General features: G+C 37.1%; 1 protein-coding gene across 1 annotated transcript in view; it reads left to right on the top strand.

Annotated features, from left to right (window-relative positions):
- Positions 1-17,520, top strand: part of LOC145670651 (dynein axonemal heavy chain 1-like) — a gene marked incomplete at its 3' end in the record, with an annotated part of 1,762,390 nt that overhangs the window by 1,223,249 nt on the left and 521,621 nt on the right. The window contains 2 exon segments of the mRNA XM_081739441.1: positions 362-531; positions 6,260-6,468. Of these exon segments, the coding sequence (XP_081595567.1) occupies positions 362-531; positions 6,260-6,468 (379 nt within the window).

Below are 17,520 nucleotides of genomic sequence, written 5' to 3' on the forward strand. Positions count from 1 at the left end.
TACTTTGGTGAGTGAATAGAGCGTTGTATAAAGTGATTGCATGGAGGATTTAAGCCTTGTAATTAAGTAAGCTAACAATGCATTAAATGTTTTCGAAGGATACACGAGTGTTTGTAGTTTAAAATTGGTGATCACATGACCACAATTAGCAAGATGTGGGTTGAGTTATTTGTGAGCGTTTTCCGAACACTGTTCCTCCATCTCGACAAGTAAATCCATTACAGCAATTAAACAGAGAAACAACTTTTCGTAGAAACTACCAAAGCATTTAAGACATAAAATTATATAAATTTAAAAAAGATATATTTATATAATATTAAGAAAGTGTTACATAATAATACCTAGTTTCTGTTGCTTGTAGGTCGACAGAGTTTAACCAAATTGGCTGCTCATATCTCAGAATACACTTGCCATCAAATCGAATTGACTAAAAACTACGGGATGTATGAATGGAGAGAGGATGTGAAGTCTGTGATGAACAAATCAGGAGTTGGGAACAGAGAAATGGTGTTTCTTTTCTCTGATACACAGGTAAGGATCAAACTGGATTTTTGTGTCCTCTGATACACAAGTAAGATTAGGAATAGATAAATGTTGTGTATCTTCTTTACAAAGTTACAAAAAGTGGAGTTGTGTTTTCTCTTTTCGGATATACAGATGAAGTTAAAAATAGAAAAATAGCGTTTCATTTCTCCGATACGTGGGTGCGATTGCAAACAGGGAAATTATATAGCTCTTCTATGGACAGGAGAGTTTGGAAACAGGAAAAAATTGTGTTATATATACTGGATACATCTGATAAATTCAATGAATGTTCCCAAATATTAAAAACTGCGCTGGTTAGGATGAGGCACCCACGTATATGCATTAAGAAACATGTCAATAAGTCCCCCATCGTGCAAATCACTGAAGTGAAACAGTGGTGCACCTGCTACTAAGCTAACGGAATCAAGTGAGAACTTGTGTCATTGAAAAATGTAGCCACCCCTTAACATGAAAGCTATGCTTCGAATTAGAGAAAACGGCAACGGAGACACATGAAATGTTAGTGAAAATTATGTTGTTGAAATTGTGAGTAAAAGATGTGAGTTTAAACACTTTAGAGACGGAAAGGAAGGTTGCAAGTTCGCCGAGTGCGACGGTTGTTTGTGGATGATCTGCAGCTGTCTTTTAAGAATGATAGCGGGAAAGTTGAAGATAAGCAAAGACAGTGTGGCCCACGATCATTTACAAATGCGGAAGATTTGTGCCCGGTTTAAGAGACAAGCACACGCTGAGAGGCAAGCAAAAGTAACCTCTCATTTTCCAGATTTAGCGCTCCGGACTTCGTTTTGTTTCCCTTCCTTAAATTAGTCTTGAAAAGCTTATGCTATGCAGACGTTCCGGATATCCAACAATGCGTGACCACGGTGCTTCAAGTGATTCCGCAAGAAGCGTTTGCTGACAATTTCCAATAGCTTTACAAGTGATGTCAGAAATGTGTTGTAGCTAATAATCATTACTTTGAGGACCACTAAAGGTATTTTGTTTCTAACTCTTCTCCCATTTATTTTCTGAGACCATTCATCGAACTTTTCAAACGCACCTTGTCTTATACCCATTCTTTGCATAGGAGGCTGTATTTGGCCTGTAGAAGTATCACCATTCATCTCAGCGACCGCAAAACTATGGATTTGATACTAATATTAGTCATTTTGGATTATTTTTACATATTTTTCCATGTCTCGGTATCCCCCCTCCCGGTGATCCCAGGCCGCAGCAGAATGGGGTGAATTTGGAAGGTAATGATATAGGAATTTCACCATTGATCTCAGCGACCGCGAAAACTATAAATTTTGACACTAATATCGGCCATCTTCTACTACTTTTACATGTTCCACTAAATACCTCCCACCCTGAAACTCACCTGCTTCAAAATTTAAAAAAAACGCTTCATCTTGGTTTGGGACCTGGACCAAGGTATCCATGACCAAAATTTGGTAGCTCTCAGTCCACTCGTCTGGTCTCCAGGCTGCACACAGACAGAGAGACACACAGACAAACAAACTCTTCATTTTATTTAGGTTAGATTACATAAGATATAAATAGATAGATAGATAGATAGATAGATAGATAGATAGATAGATAGATAGATAGATAGATAGATAGATAGATATCTTCAACCGGTCTAAATGTAACGAAAACGTTACATAGAGACCTGTCAGGAAATCTAGTCTGAGGTCGAGCGGCTTGAATCGTCTTTATAGCGTGTCTTAGACACATATGAATTGTCTTAGACAATCTTCTGTATGAGAGTACGTAATTCTGATGGGAGTGTGACTGGCATAGCCTTGTATGAGTCAAACTGAACCATTATTCATTCATTTTTTTTTTAGATACATGGTATGCCAATGTCAATTTTATAGGTTATCGATTACATCTTATTCTGAACGTATTTAATAATCTTCTACTTTATTCATTTTACAAACTTTTCTACAATATACGAATATTTTAACAAAATCCAGGAATAGTGGAATATAGCATAAAACTTCATTTTTCTCGAACACGTACATTAATCTCGTAAGGCAACAGAGTATTTTCCACTTTGTGTACTTTTGCTATGGTATCAAAGAATCTAATTCTTGTTTGCTTACGTTGGTGAAGCATTTATTCATATTTTAACTTAATTTAACACTCGTAGAGTGGTACTTGCACAGTAGATTTAATGTGAGTGTGAAACGAAACTATGCGTGATATACGGTTTTGATCTTCAGGAAAGTAAGTACCAATTACTTACCATAAACGCCCGATTCTTGATTTTGACCCTGAAAGATAACCTATTTAGAGTTTTCAATCTTAAAAACTGGAGAGAAGCATCAAAGGTGACTTGTTTCGGAGAACTTGTTAAAAGTGACTTGTTCATTTTGTTATATAGTTTTTTGTGTTCTAATCACTTAATTTACATAACTTAGATGAAATATATCTTTTAAGCCGGTTATACGTCGTCAAATATTGTATCAAATGTTTCAACAAAGTGAAATTTTTAATGTGTACGATACCAAGTTGAAGGCTACGTTTAGGTTAGTCACAACGTTTCATACGAGAGTCCTAAAGTAAAATATGTTATATTCGTATCCAAAATTGCATCAAAGAAAACAAACGAAAATCACTGTGCGGTGACGCTTAACATAGATACAGGAAACAATTGAAATGCTTATTGATACCTAAAAGCAGCATTCTGTTTTGTATAACTGTAAACTTAAAGAATATTACAATAAATACAGAAACAAAGAAGCCTTGGAAAAAAATGTGGCTCAAGTTAGGCTAACAAGGTCAGAGACTACAGGTTGGTGGGCATTCACATACACAGTTCATATTTCCAATTGCTCGTTTATTATAAGTAGAGCAACCCACAATATGCTTTATTTTTTGTCTAATTATGCCTTATTTTTTCCAAATTATGCTTTATTATGCTTTATTGTTAATTGCAATTATTGTTTTACATTAGTCGTGTATAATGAAAATATTTACTATACATTAAATATTCTAAATATATTTATCTATTTATTAATATTTTATGCAACCATTTTCTTTCATGTTTAATGAACTTTCTACTTAATGCACTGTAAAGAGACATGCTTTACTCGATTTTTTTAAAATCACATGTGCGCCTTAGAGGTGCACATATACAAAAAGTGAAAGTAAAAGATGCCACCAAAAGAACAGAAAGTGCTCAACTTCAAGAGGTACATATAACAATATTGTGTACTATTCATTGTTGACGGAAACTTTTCTTCTTTTGCTTTTTTCTCCACATCAAAGGATTGCACCGAAATAAAAATATTGGTGTGCAATACAAAAATACAAAAATTTCATTGTTGCATTACGTTCTCAATGATTTTGCATTGTAAATATTGGTTTTAAAAAAAATATTAATACAGTATGTTTATCTTCCTGTTAAACAGAATTTTCCAAGAATTGTTCTAATTGAAATTTTCCAAGAATTGTGCTATATATTTTAAATTATGCTTTATGCTTTACTTTCTAAAATTATGCTTTGTTATGCTTTTAAAATTAGTTTCTTCTGGGCCCTTAGACAACCACAACTATGTTCAAGGTGCCAACCATATGTGTAAATTGCCGGTATGCTTTTTATGCTTTTGAGTTGCTCTAATTATAAGATTTACGATTTAAACAGCTTACTTTTAAATAACTACCTCAGCCGATTAAAGCGTTGCACTCTATGCCTACCAACAAGTGTAACAATTGAGTGAAGAAATGTAAACAAATGAGTAACAAAATTAAGTTTATAGTGTGTAAAAGTTTTAGCCAACTTATTTGACCAAATGACTATCAAAGATAAGTTTGATACAATATTTGATGGAAAAGTATGACCATGTATAATGGGCTTCAGAGGTTGTGTTTAGAATTGGTGACGTGAACTTTGTGTTGGCTGTTGGCGTTATTTTGATGAAGACAAATACTGTCTGCTGACGTCTCCATAAACCACAGACAATCAATTATTACGAAGAAACTTCAATACATCCTTTTTATCTTGGATGATTGCGTGGATTACAGTTTAGCGTCGATTCTTTACGAGACATGGAACATTTCTCTTAACTAGGAATCTGAATCACACAAGCTTGTACTGGGAATCAAACCCGGATTTTCTATGTCGTAGGCGCATACGCTAACAATATAACAGTTAGGGAGTTTTACACTTTTATCACGTTAGAAATGTGATAAGGTATCAGCTGCGTCCAAAAATGTATACACATTTTGAACTATTAAAGCAATGCTTTTTCCCTGGGAAATTTAAGGTTATAGTTCAAGTTTTGTTTGGTCAGTTGTACTTTTCAAGTTGTACTTTTTCGTCAAATTGAATGTTCCAAATGATGTTTAAAGTAAATGTTCATAATTGTGGCCTTTAGCTTCGATACACTTCTCAGTATGAGCCACGGATTTCTGCGCAAACTGTTTGAATCTCTTCGCAAATTGTGTCCAGATTATGTGGTTTACTACGGTACTCTTCATCTTTTAGTGGGACGCATAAGAAAAAATCGAGCTGTATCAGGTGTGGAGAGCGTGCAGAAAACTCGATTGGTCCGCTGCGTCCTATTCACAGGCCTGGTACATTTCGATCCAAACAGTCCGCACATTCCCATGATTGATTGGCGGAGTATTATCTTGTTCTTAATAAGATTTGTCATTACCATATACTGCACGAATGGTAGGGAAAATGGAATCAGCAAGCATTATTAGATATTTTTTCTCCCGTTACAGGATCGTCGAAACGAAAAGGCCCAATAAGTCCCATAGGAAACAAACCACACAGCTGGCAAATTTGCAGATTTTTCAATAGTAATGTGGAGATTATCTTCAGTGCAGCACACACAGCTATACCTATTTACAGTTACACTATGTTTGAATTATGTTTCATCCTACCAAGCAAAAAATGCTACCCATAAATACCAGTTCACGTGTAAGCATTTTCTAACCCACTCACGAAATTGTACCCTGCGTTCTGGATCGTCGTTACTTAGCTGTTGCATCAGCCTTGGGATGACACATGCAACTTGCATTTTCTCAGTATGCGTAGCACACACCGCTCTCACGTGACCTTTGCCTTGAAGATTTTTGTGGTGAACAATGGAACAGTTCCATCACCGAAACTAAGAATTAAGCAATTGTGGCAGTACGAGGTCGCTCTGGTCTACCTTTCTGCACATTACACACTGTTCTATGAACCTCGAATTTTTTTTATCATAGACATAAAATTGTTACCCTTGAAGATGGATCAATCTGATACGTCTCCATTGTCTCTGAACCATAAAAACATTCTCAACTCCATTGTCTCTGAACCATAACAACATTCTTAACGCCATTGTCTCTGAACCATAACAACATTCTTAACTCCATTGTCTCTGAACCATAACAACATTCTCAACTCCATTGCCTCTGAACCATAACAACATTCTCAACTCCATTGTCTCTGAACCATAACAACATTCTCAACTCCATTGTCTCTGAACCATAGCAACATTCTTAACTCTATTGTCTCTGAACCATAACAGCATTCTTAACTCCATTGTCTCTGAACCATAATAACATTCTCAACTCCCTTGTCTCTGAACCATAACAACATTCTTAACTCCATTGTCTCTGAACCATAACAACATTCTTAACTCCATTGTCTCTGAACCATAACAACTTACAACTACTAGCCTACTAGCGTTATAATTTTATCGTATATATAACCACTGTCCGTTGTTTATTTCAGATCAAGTCTGAGTCCTTTCTTGAAGATCTTAATAATATCCTGAACGTAGGGGATGTCCCAAACATTTTCAGCCCAGATGACTTAGAGAAGATTTACATAGCCATGAAGGACGACGTACAGGAGCAAGGCCTGCCACTCACCAAAGCCAATCTTTACGCCGCTCTCGTCAAAAGAGTTAGAAACAATCTGCATGTTGTCATTACCATGAGGTAAGTCATTAAAGGTTTTCTTATTTTACAGACTTTCCACTCCACTTCTTTACAGAAAGTTATGTACAAATTCGCTTTTGCCAATCGTATTGAAGAGTATAAAAAATATAAAATAACTGCATTGGATACAAGAAAATTTTCAAACGAAGGATCCAAAAGTAGAAAGAATATAAATAAAACAAAAAATAGAAATCTTACGGAAAACAATTTCCACTTTTTGATTTTAGGATTTCCACTTTTTGAGGTAAATTTTAGACTTTCCTCGAACAGTTACTGCTTCCTTACTTTTTATGGTAGGATCATAGTTCATACTTTTTTTTCAGGATAGAGCATACTTTCCAACGGTACCGTTTGCTTGTCCGTATTATATACCAGGAACAGTAAAATTGGGAACAACCGTCAGATTGAAAAAAAAATCCGAAATTTTTGCGCTCCTCTGGGTTGGGCATGGGTTCACGTAGGAATCTGAATTTTAAAAAAATGTTGTTATGTACATAATACGTGTACAAAATTTCAATCTTGCTTCTTGAAAACTAAGGTCGGGACAAATTTTTGAAATTATGAAGGCGACACATTTTTCACCCACACACCCACCCACCCACCCACCCACACACACACACACTCACACACACACACACATATATATATATATATATATATATATATATATATATATATATATATATATATATATATTTCAAAAATGCACTGTGTCATTACTATTTGACCTAGAGTCATGGTTCAAACGCCATTCTCTTCAGTATAATGAGCCCTTTCCAAGGGTATCACTCACATGTTTGTATCATACGCCTAAACTGGAAAAATTAGGAAAAAACGAAATTTTATTAAAACTCCCGCCAAAACACTTTACCCCTCTGGCCAGGGCCTGGGTTAATGTACGGAATTTGAGAACTACCAAAAGGTGCACAGAATCCGTATGCAACATTTCAATCTGATATCTTGAAAACTAAAGGCGTGGAAAACTTTTGAAATTTGCCTTAAGAAGAAAAAAGTCAAGCCCTCTCTGTCCCAACTTGGCACCACCAAATTAACAATCAGGTTCCAAAACACATCTAGGGTGTTCTTTGGTCCATCCTTAGCTTCACCAATAAACAAACTGGCTTAAATACCTGTTATAGAACTTAAGTAAGCGGTCAAAGACGATACTACGTCATGGCAACAAAAGTGACCATAAATCCTAAAAGGTTTAACTAACAAGGAACGGACATGAACGTGTCATCAGGAAACATCCGAATCAAATCTAGTCCATTTGATAAACATAACGAAGATATGTTCATGCACAAAAAATTAGGTGTCATGGACAACGGAGTAAGTCTCTGTGGCCTATTAACCCTGTTAGTATAAAGAAAATCGTAGACTCGCAGTGAAATAGCTATTGCATCAACACTGTTTATTGGAAAGTCATGGTTTATAGTTCATTCTGTTCAGCATAAAACAAGCTTTCCAGAGGTGCCATGTATTGGGGCCCATAACGTGCTTGAACAGGGAAAATTGGGAGAATGTCGGGAAAATTACCTCCAGAAATTCCTCCCATCAACTTTGGACCCCTCTGGAGTAGCCCTGGGTAAAAGGATACAATCCAAATGTATCTTTAAAAATACTACAAGGGTTAGGAAATGAGTATGCCAAGTCTTGTATTGATAGACGGAAAATTGTGTATTCTTATACAAGCTTTTTCCTTGTATATATTCGTCTATCAATGGAAAACTTAGTACACTCATTTCCTAACCCCTAAAGTATTTTTAGACAAAATTTGAATTGTGTCCTTTTACCCGGGACCACCCCAAAGGAATCGAAAGTTGATGGGAAGGATCTATGGAATAAATTTTCCCGACATTCTCTCAATTTTCCCTGTTCAAGCACGTTATGGGTCCCAATACATAACACCTCTGGAAAGCTTGTTTCATGCTGAAGAGAATGAACTATAAACCATGACTTTCCAATAAACAGTGTGGATGCAATACCTATTTCACTGCGAGTCTACGATTTTCTTTACACTAGCAGGGTTAATAGGCCACAGAGACTTACTCCATTGTCCATGGCACCTAATTCTTTGTGCATGAACATATCTTCGTTATGTTTATCGAATGGACTAGGCTTGATTCGGATGTCCGGATGACATGTTCATGTCCGTTCCTTGTAAGATATGTAGATTTGTAAGCTTATTTCCATCTGGAATATTCTTAAATAATAGAGATTCAGAGGTATGTAATGCTATTTGGCCGTGTAAGATTAATAAATAGCAGAAGTACAGGATATGCAGGGATGTAAAATTGTGTCCATATAAGATTATTAGATAACACAGGTACGCAAGCAAGTTTAACTGTTTGTTGGTGTAAAATTAATAGATAACAGAGATACATATATTTGCAAGGGTATCTGGATTTTTAAGATTATTAGATAACAAATATATATACAGATTTATAAAGGTAACAAAGAAAGTTCTGTCGCTTTTTGTGGAGGTCCGTGTTCAATTGTCCCTCATATCAGGTGTTGAACGCGAATGGAGATCAGTTGTTGGTGTGAGGCAAAGGTCAGTTGTTGGTGTGGGTATATCCAACATACTACCTGGTTGTGGCAGTTCAGTTACACCGTGAACTTGTGTAAGGACAAAGTGAACATGGGACCTCCACAAAGTGTCATAAGGGTGTGTATGCTGCACGGGTTCAAACTGGGCTTAAAGACAACTGCAGCGGGGCAGAAGATGGGCCCGGCCTTCTGTTCAAGGAAAATCCAAAACTCTGGACCCAGACTGAATCGCAAAGGGCTCCTCCTGTTACAGAACAACACTAAGCCCCACGTGGCTAGGATGACCCGAGACACCATTCTACGCCTTGGATGGGATACACTATTGCATCCGCCATACTTCCCGGACATTTCACCGTCTGGTTATCACCTGTACCATTCCTTGGACAATCACCTTAGAGGACGCCAGTTCAAATCCCTAGTAGAGGTGCTAAATGCTCTTGATATCTTGCTACGCTTCACGGTCCACCAAGTTCTACTGCTATGGAATTCATGGTCTTCCAGAACGTTGGCAGAAGGTCGTCGATGCTGATGGGGACTATCTTTGATCTTCCAGGTACGTCTTAGGTGACATATCGATGTTCGAGGTTGGTGGGTGAAAACGCGAGAGAACGTTTTTGGTTACCTTTATACAAAATTTTATGAACTTCATCAATAAATCGTTTGCGTTTATCAATAAGTCGTTCAATGCCTAATCAGAGGCTTAGATGGTTTTATCGCATCTTTTTTTCTTTTTTGAAGAATAATTGATAGGTATCCTTAAACCCCTTAGAGACTTTGGTAGTATATAAACACACAGACAGTCGTTCCATTGAAGACGAGTGTTCTATAGAAACACAAAATGCGAACCGAGATGGTGGGGTGGTTTATGTTTGATTTGTAAAATAGACATTCCATACTTAATCATGGGCTTGGATCGGTTTCTGCGTATCCTGTTTACGTTCTCTTAAGAATTACTCTTTGTCGTCTCTAAATCCTTTAGAAACTAAAGTGGCATATAAACACACAGCCGATTGTTCCGTTGAAGATAAGTGTGGTATAAAAACAAAAAATAGGACCGAGGTGACAGGTGTGATATAAAAACTAAAAAGTACACCGAGAGGACGGGTGTGTACCTAGGTATAGAAACAAAAAATACGGACACAGAGGACAGGTATGATATAAAAATAAAAAATTCTAACAGAGAGGACTGGTATGATACGAAAACAAAAGTGCGAAAGGTGTTGTATGAAAACAAAAAATACGGACTGAGAGTGTAGGCGTGGTATAAAAACAAAAAGTACGGACTAAGAGATTACAGGTTTGTTATGAATACAAAAAATACGGACCGAGAGGACAGGTAAAGTACAAGAAACAAAAAATACGGTCCGAGAGGACAGATGTGGTTTATAAATCAAGTGTGTGAATAATTTGTCAAAAAAAGTCGTTCCATGTATTACAATATATTAAAACTTCAGTTTGACAATAGTTCAGTTTTCCTTTGTTTTTTTTTATTTTCCTTCTTTTTTTTTTTTTTTTTGTTTCGTCTCTGAAGAAAGATTTTTTTAAAAAATAGACATCAATAATCATCACAAACGGTGAAAATATACCATACACATGAAACCGTATTTAACGTATGTATACAAAATAGGAAATAGTTATATATATATATATATATATATATATATATATATATATATATATATATATATATATATATATATATATATGTGTGTGTGTGTGTGTGTGTGTGTGTTTGTATGTATGTATTTATAATTACAGGAGACCACATACATAATAATTATAATAAATGTATTTACATGATTAATTTCTACTGTTATGCTCTTGGCATTCATTTCATATCATGTTTAGATTTCATTACAACCCTTAAAAATAAAAAGAATGTGTGATGCAATAATGTTTGATATTTCTATTTAGTCGTTAATTAATTATTATTCGAAAAAAAGGAAAATAATTTATGGTTGGCAGTATCTCCAAACTATCCATGTATTGAAAACATACGTACTTTTATATATGTCCCCAGAGAATACAAATATCTAACCGGCAATCACTAGAAATTAATTATTAATATTACAATTGTATAAATAATTTACTATTTTTCTTTATATCATTATAATACCAAACATTCGCATCAATTACCATATTTCTAAACACAAATACCATTTCTCCAAAAAGATACGTTTAGTTATATATATTTTTTTATTTTGTTATTTTTAGTTTCTTCTTATCTCTGTTTAAAATTTATTTTTTCTTTTTCTATGGAACAATTTTCTGAACTGAAATCTTTATTTTTTAAATCTGTATTTTTATTTTCTAATGTACAGTATGTGTCCACCATTTGCCTTGTCGTGACAGAGACTAATTGTCTCGGTGTTGACCCCGTCAAACTGTAATAAATAATCAAACAAACGTGATGATGACCAATACAACACAGGGCTCTCGTCTTCATAAAACCATAGCCAATTAGTCAGTCAATCATGACAGAGGCAAGTAACATCGATGCTGACGTTCCTATTAAACCATAACCAATTAGTCAGTTAATCATGACAGAGACAAGTAACATCGATGCTGGCGCCCCTATTATATCGTAGCCAATCAGTCAGTCAATATTGACAGGGACAAGTACAGTCGACGGTGACGTCCGTATTAAATCATCCAATTTCAGTCAGTAAATCTTGACAAGGACAAGTACCATTGGTGCTGGCGTTTCTATTAAACCATAGCCGATCAGTTAGTCAATTGTGATAGGGAAAAGTACCATAGGAACTGGCGTCCCTTTTAACCCGTAACCAATCATCCTGTCAATTGTGACGGGAACAAATAGCATCTCAGCGCTGCCGTCCCATTTAGGCTCCAAATAATCAATCAGCCAATAACATTGATTCGTGCGATTGAAGTAGTTAATGTTCTCCGAGAACTTTATCTTGTGGTTTTACTGGGTGCATTATTTTTATTTTTTTAAATTTTTCTTTCGTTCTACGTTTTCTATTTTGTTTATTGTTTTATCTTTTATACAGTTTTGTTTATTCATATTTATTTATTTAACAATCACCAAATACAGATCAAAGGCCAAATACAGCGGGAGCTCATATGGTATGGATTCCATGTTAATCAGAAGGTCCACGTCTCGTATAGCGTCGCTCCTGAAATGGACGCTAAACTCAAATTCAACTCTGGGGCCGCGGTGGCTCAGTGGTAGAGCGTTCACCTCTGGTGCTTGGGGTCCCGGGTTCGATCCCAGCCCCCGCCAAGTGAACTTTGTGGTGGACAAACACCGTGTGCTTGGGTTTTCCCGGGGTTCTCCCGTTTCCTCCCACTTTCTTCATTCCACCATTTCATTCATTACTCATCATCACCGTCTCCTTTAGCCTAACCGGCAAAACCGTGGGACGTAAAACTCAAAGATTTCATTTCATTTTTTCATTTTTCAAATTCAACTCAACTTAAGATGTAGCGTCTACGATGAGAAATTGACAACCGTACGTTGTACCGCTCGATTATTATGGAAGTTCTTGCATCCTAAATAGTCACGAGATGCCGAAAGAGATAGTAGGCTGTGAGAGAGATCGGGTTTCATTTTGCAACTCGTAGAGAGCCTACACTGTCCTAAGCAGAGATGTGGCCGTGTAGTGTGGTGAGACTATTGCACGACATTTGCGGACAAGTTTACGCAGCGTTTCATGGAGTTCAGGACTATGGATCACACTCACCATAACAGTTGCAACACCTACGGAAATAGAGATTCTTTGTGGTACTGTTCTGAACGTTCACCACGGTCTAACCTCTGTCCTTACCATTTACAATTGTCGCAGGGGATTCATATTTTATAGGAAGTGGCAATCCAATGGATAACCTCAGAACTACACGTGTAGAGAAGGTGATTCTTGTTCGTTTTCCTGAACTCATATGGCACGCATTAGTCCACACTTTATCGATTGTACTAAGCCGCTCAACGACAGTGGTATGACGTATGTTTACCGGTAACTCGTCTGGAGTGTCACGAACATATTTCAGAGGGTCTGCTTCCACACTATTCCTGATTAACTTATCTGCACATGAAGTTGGTCGATATCCACATGGCTCATACTCCAATGTTGTGTCACCAGAACAGAATTGGTCAACTCAATGGCAAATGGTACTTACTTTCTCCGTTTACGAGGCAAATTGACTGTTAAAAGTTTTTCGCAGCATGCTGCGCAGAGTATTTCAGTTTGAAAATATCAAATGAAACCTTTATGTTGAGACGATTTTAATGTATTTTCAGCAGCGAGGCTATATGACACGTGGACTTACTGATTAATGTGGAATTATAACCACATGAGCTCCCGCCGGGAGTCAAACCCAGGTCTTCCACGCTAAAGGCGAGTACGCTAACCACTTAGCCACGAAGAGGCTCGTGAAATGTTTAAGTTTTAAGCTCCACGGTTGTGCCGGGAAGAGAGTGGGAGGAAACGGAAGAACAGCGAGAAAATCCCCACACACGGAGTGTGTCCACCACTAAGTTCACTTGGCGCGAGCTGGAATCGAAGCTATTCCAGTTTGAATTTGTAAAGAAAAATAACTTGCATTTATATGCTCTTCATGGTGCATTTCCTGATTTTGTGAGTACTCCAGCATATTTGCTCAACATATACATAATTTGTAACGTAAAACCGCAGTTAGCATTTGTGTTGTTTTGCTGACGTGCGTTTCCCGCCAGACCTCAAAGTGGACATTTCATTCGCACCAGCCTAATTGATGATATTAGCATTTAGTCCTCAATCAACCAATCAAAGAAAGTAGTAAATTTTGTTTTACATTATGAATCAAAGGTAGACATTTAAACTACGCAACATAAATAGCACAGCAAGAAGTAGTAAATACAGGGTGTTAATGAACTATACCGACAAATTGTAAGAAGTGATTCCTTACATAAAGATAAGGCAAAAAGTTCATATGGACCTATGGCGAAAAATGCATAGTTTCAGAGCTAGGGCTGTCCAAAATCGCAAAAAAAAATTTCAAGAGGCCCTATTTCGAATTCTAAAAGCTGTGGATGGTGGTCCTTATCAGCATAGAGGAAGTCAAGCATAAGCAATTAAAAATGCATATTTCATTAATGTTCAATGGGTGTACAGAGTATTCCATACACGGTGAAATTTCCAACATGCCATCAACCGAATTTTGAGATATGCTCTGATTTTATGATTGGTCCGAAGTAGGGAAACGATAAGCCTTGATAGCAGTGAAAACAGAATCCTTTGGCGCGATGTCGGAAGGGTTAAGGGTCGTCAGCAACATGGTTTCTCGTACTGAGGAGAACGCATTCTGCAATGTTTCCTTTCACACTTATAAGTAAAAGAAAACGTGAAATACTCCGTCACGAAACAGAACACAAAAAGCTGCTGGTTTCTAACACTTCCCACTTTCTCCCGAGGCATTGAATGTCCATAGTTATGAAGGCTTACCTCCTGTCTACTTTGGACCCTCCTTGAAATCAGGTATATCTGAAAACTCTATTGAGAGCATACGTCAGAATTACACCCTGTAGGGAATGGCCTGTACACTTATTGAAAATTGACGAAATATGCACTTTTGGATTGTGTATGCGTGGTCTCCTTTACGTTGCTACGGACCATCATGCACAGTTTCTGGAATAGGACATCTTAAAATTTGCGCTATTTTGGACAGCCCTAGCTCTGAAACTATACCCTTTTTGCTATAGGTCCGTAGGAACTTTTTCTCTTATTTTGATGTAAGAAATCACCTCTTACAGTTTGTCGGTGTAGTTCATTAACACCCTGTATATAACTCACGGTTGCAATTGGTAGATCAGGTGCGAGATGAAACCGGGTTCTTGGACGGTCAATGCGTACCGAAACGGTTTCTTGGTATTTCTTACAAATATAGCAGTATAAAAATCAGCCGGATGACACTAGTTTCTGCACTTCCGGTTTCAGAAATAAAATCTTTCAGTTCAACGTCCTACGTTTATCTCCGTTAGGCTAAGGGAGACGACTATTAAGACAGTTATTAAGATTAAATGAATAATAATGGAAGAATTGGCGGAATGGTATGTGGGAGGAAACGGGAGTATCCTCAAAAAACCAAGGACACGATGTTGCCCACAAGAAACTTACTTGCCGGGGGTCGAATCAGGGACACGAGCAACAGAGATAAGTCTCGATCACTGAGCCATCGTGGCCCCGTACTTCTGGTTTCAGTAGAAGATAATGAGTCATGATGACATCTAGTGTCGAGGTATTAAATCCATGTAAGAAGATTAGGGGCCGCGGTGGCTCAGTGGTAGAGCGTTCACCTCTGGTGCTAGGGGTCACGGGTTCGATCCCAGCCCCCGTCAAGTGAACTTTGTGGTGGACAAACACCGTGTGCGTGGGTTTTCTCGGGGTTCTCCCGTTTCCTCCCACTTTCTTCATTCCACCATTTCATTCATTACTCATCATCACCGTCTCCTTTAGCCTAACCGGCATAACCGTGGGGCGTAAAACTCAAAGATTTCATTTCATTTCCATGTAAAAAAGATTGTCTGCCGTCTTTCCTCTGTAGAGAGAAATATTCAAAAGGGAAGTAATAGTGGATATCTCTATCATATTCGCTTTCAATAGGAAGCTAAGGGTAGACATGTAAAATCTGCTTTTAAAACGATGTGTCCACTGGTTAGAAAGAAAACGCTTCTCGCTGTGTTATCGCTGTTTTCGGTGAATGATCATGAACATTAAAATTAGAAATGGATGATTATTACCACTTCTAGTTTCGATTTGATTTTTAGTTTTAGCTGTCCTTTCAGCACCCAGACTATGTGAGACGTGCACTTGCAGCTTAACATGGGATCCGGACCACATGAACTCTTTCTCTGTGAATCGAACCCGAGTCTCTCTCGCCAAAGGCCTGTATGCTAACCGCTTAGCCTTCAGGAAACTCAACAGAAGGTTAAAAGAGAGAAAATATCACTTCATCAATTTCAGTACACCATTTCTCGGGATTTCTGAACGTTTTTGTTCTAATATCTGGAGAGAAGCACGCAGAGCCGTCCTAATAAGGTTTCCCATATTTATACATAGCAAAATTCGGAAGTCTCAAAAATTCAGCTACCAGACAAATAACGTGATTTTGGTCCCGTCAGTATTTTATTTGTCGTCTCGTAAAAGGTACTGTAAGCTGTTCTCTATCCTGTATTAAAAAATAATAAAGGAAATCTTTTAGTTAAACTGACCACGATTGCGTCCTTTTAGGCTAAGGGAGATGAATCATTAAGACAAGTGATTAATGATGAAAGAATTGGTGGAATGAGAATAGTGAAGGAAACAGGAGTACCCTGAAGAAACCCATAGACCTATGTCCATCACAAACTTACTTAGTCAGGGACTGAACCAGGGACTCCCACACACCCGGTTAAAAGTCTTTTAACACTTAAGTTCAGCCACAGTATCTCCATAAAAATAATAAAGTTCCCCTAGAGATGAATTACTAATTATGAAGAATGAGGAAATAAAATATAAATATGTATTTCCTCAATTAAAATATAATTAATAATGTGAATATTGTCTGATCCGATTAATTAGATTGAAAGCACGGTTTGGAATTGTGAGGTATTCAAGATTGTTTCTATTATGATCCAATTTACTTTTATTTTTTATTTTTTATTTATTTTTTTAATTTATTTTTTGTGGTTTATCTTCCTAATTAGCTACTAATTGTCCATTCATTTTTAATAAGCTACTTGAAATCCTGAAATCAATATGGATATCTTGGAGATATTTTAAATAATAAAACAGTAGCTTAAAGGTAGAAGTACCATTTACAGGGATGTCTCTATAATCCTATATGTCTGTAACAAGTAGGGGTGTCACGTGCACATGGCGCGAACAAAATACAGAGTGATTCTTTTAAAACTCATGGATTTCATATGGGTCTATAATTTCTAGCAGAAGTCCGATTTTGATGCGGTTTGTGGCAAATGATCAAGTAAAGATGGGAGATTTATGGGCATATGTTTACTTGTTTAAATTCATCCGGAGTAATATCGACCGCGCCTCAAGAAAAACAGCAAACATTCGCCAGTGTACCTTGCAATTGGAATGAGGTTTTGGATTTTTGAAGCAAAATTGTAGAATACAAATTAAGTGTTAGCGAGAATACAAATTAGGTATTAGCGGTAACACCTAAAAATCCCATGTTGAATAGCTACAACGGAGAGATTTCTTAGTCGACCTAAGGAGTCGATATAAATGACATTTTCTGCCTACAGGGACCGATGCTTCCCTATCTCACTCAGAAGCGATCCTGTTTCTTCCAATTTATTCACTGGCGACCATAGGTATATTATGTTACTATCTGGGACAGAGCGTGAGGGAAATTTGTTTCTAAATTACCTTCGCGAACCAACAACGGATTACGTTTACCAAACACTTTTAACGATAAACTCATGTTGCTCCAAAGAGTACACTATTCTCACTGTGTCCTGATTATACTCACACCGTAACACAGAATTGTACAGCGTAATTC

The sequence above is a fragment of the Thermobia domestica genome, chromosome 14, assembly GCF_964235325.1.
Source record: "Thermobia domestica chromosome 14, izTheDome1.hap1.1, whole genome shotgun sequence".
Classification (NCBI taxonomy): domain Eukaryota; kingdom Metazoa; phylum Arthropoda; class Insecta; order Zygentoma; family Lepismatidae; genus Thermobia; species Thermobia domestica.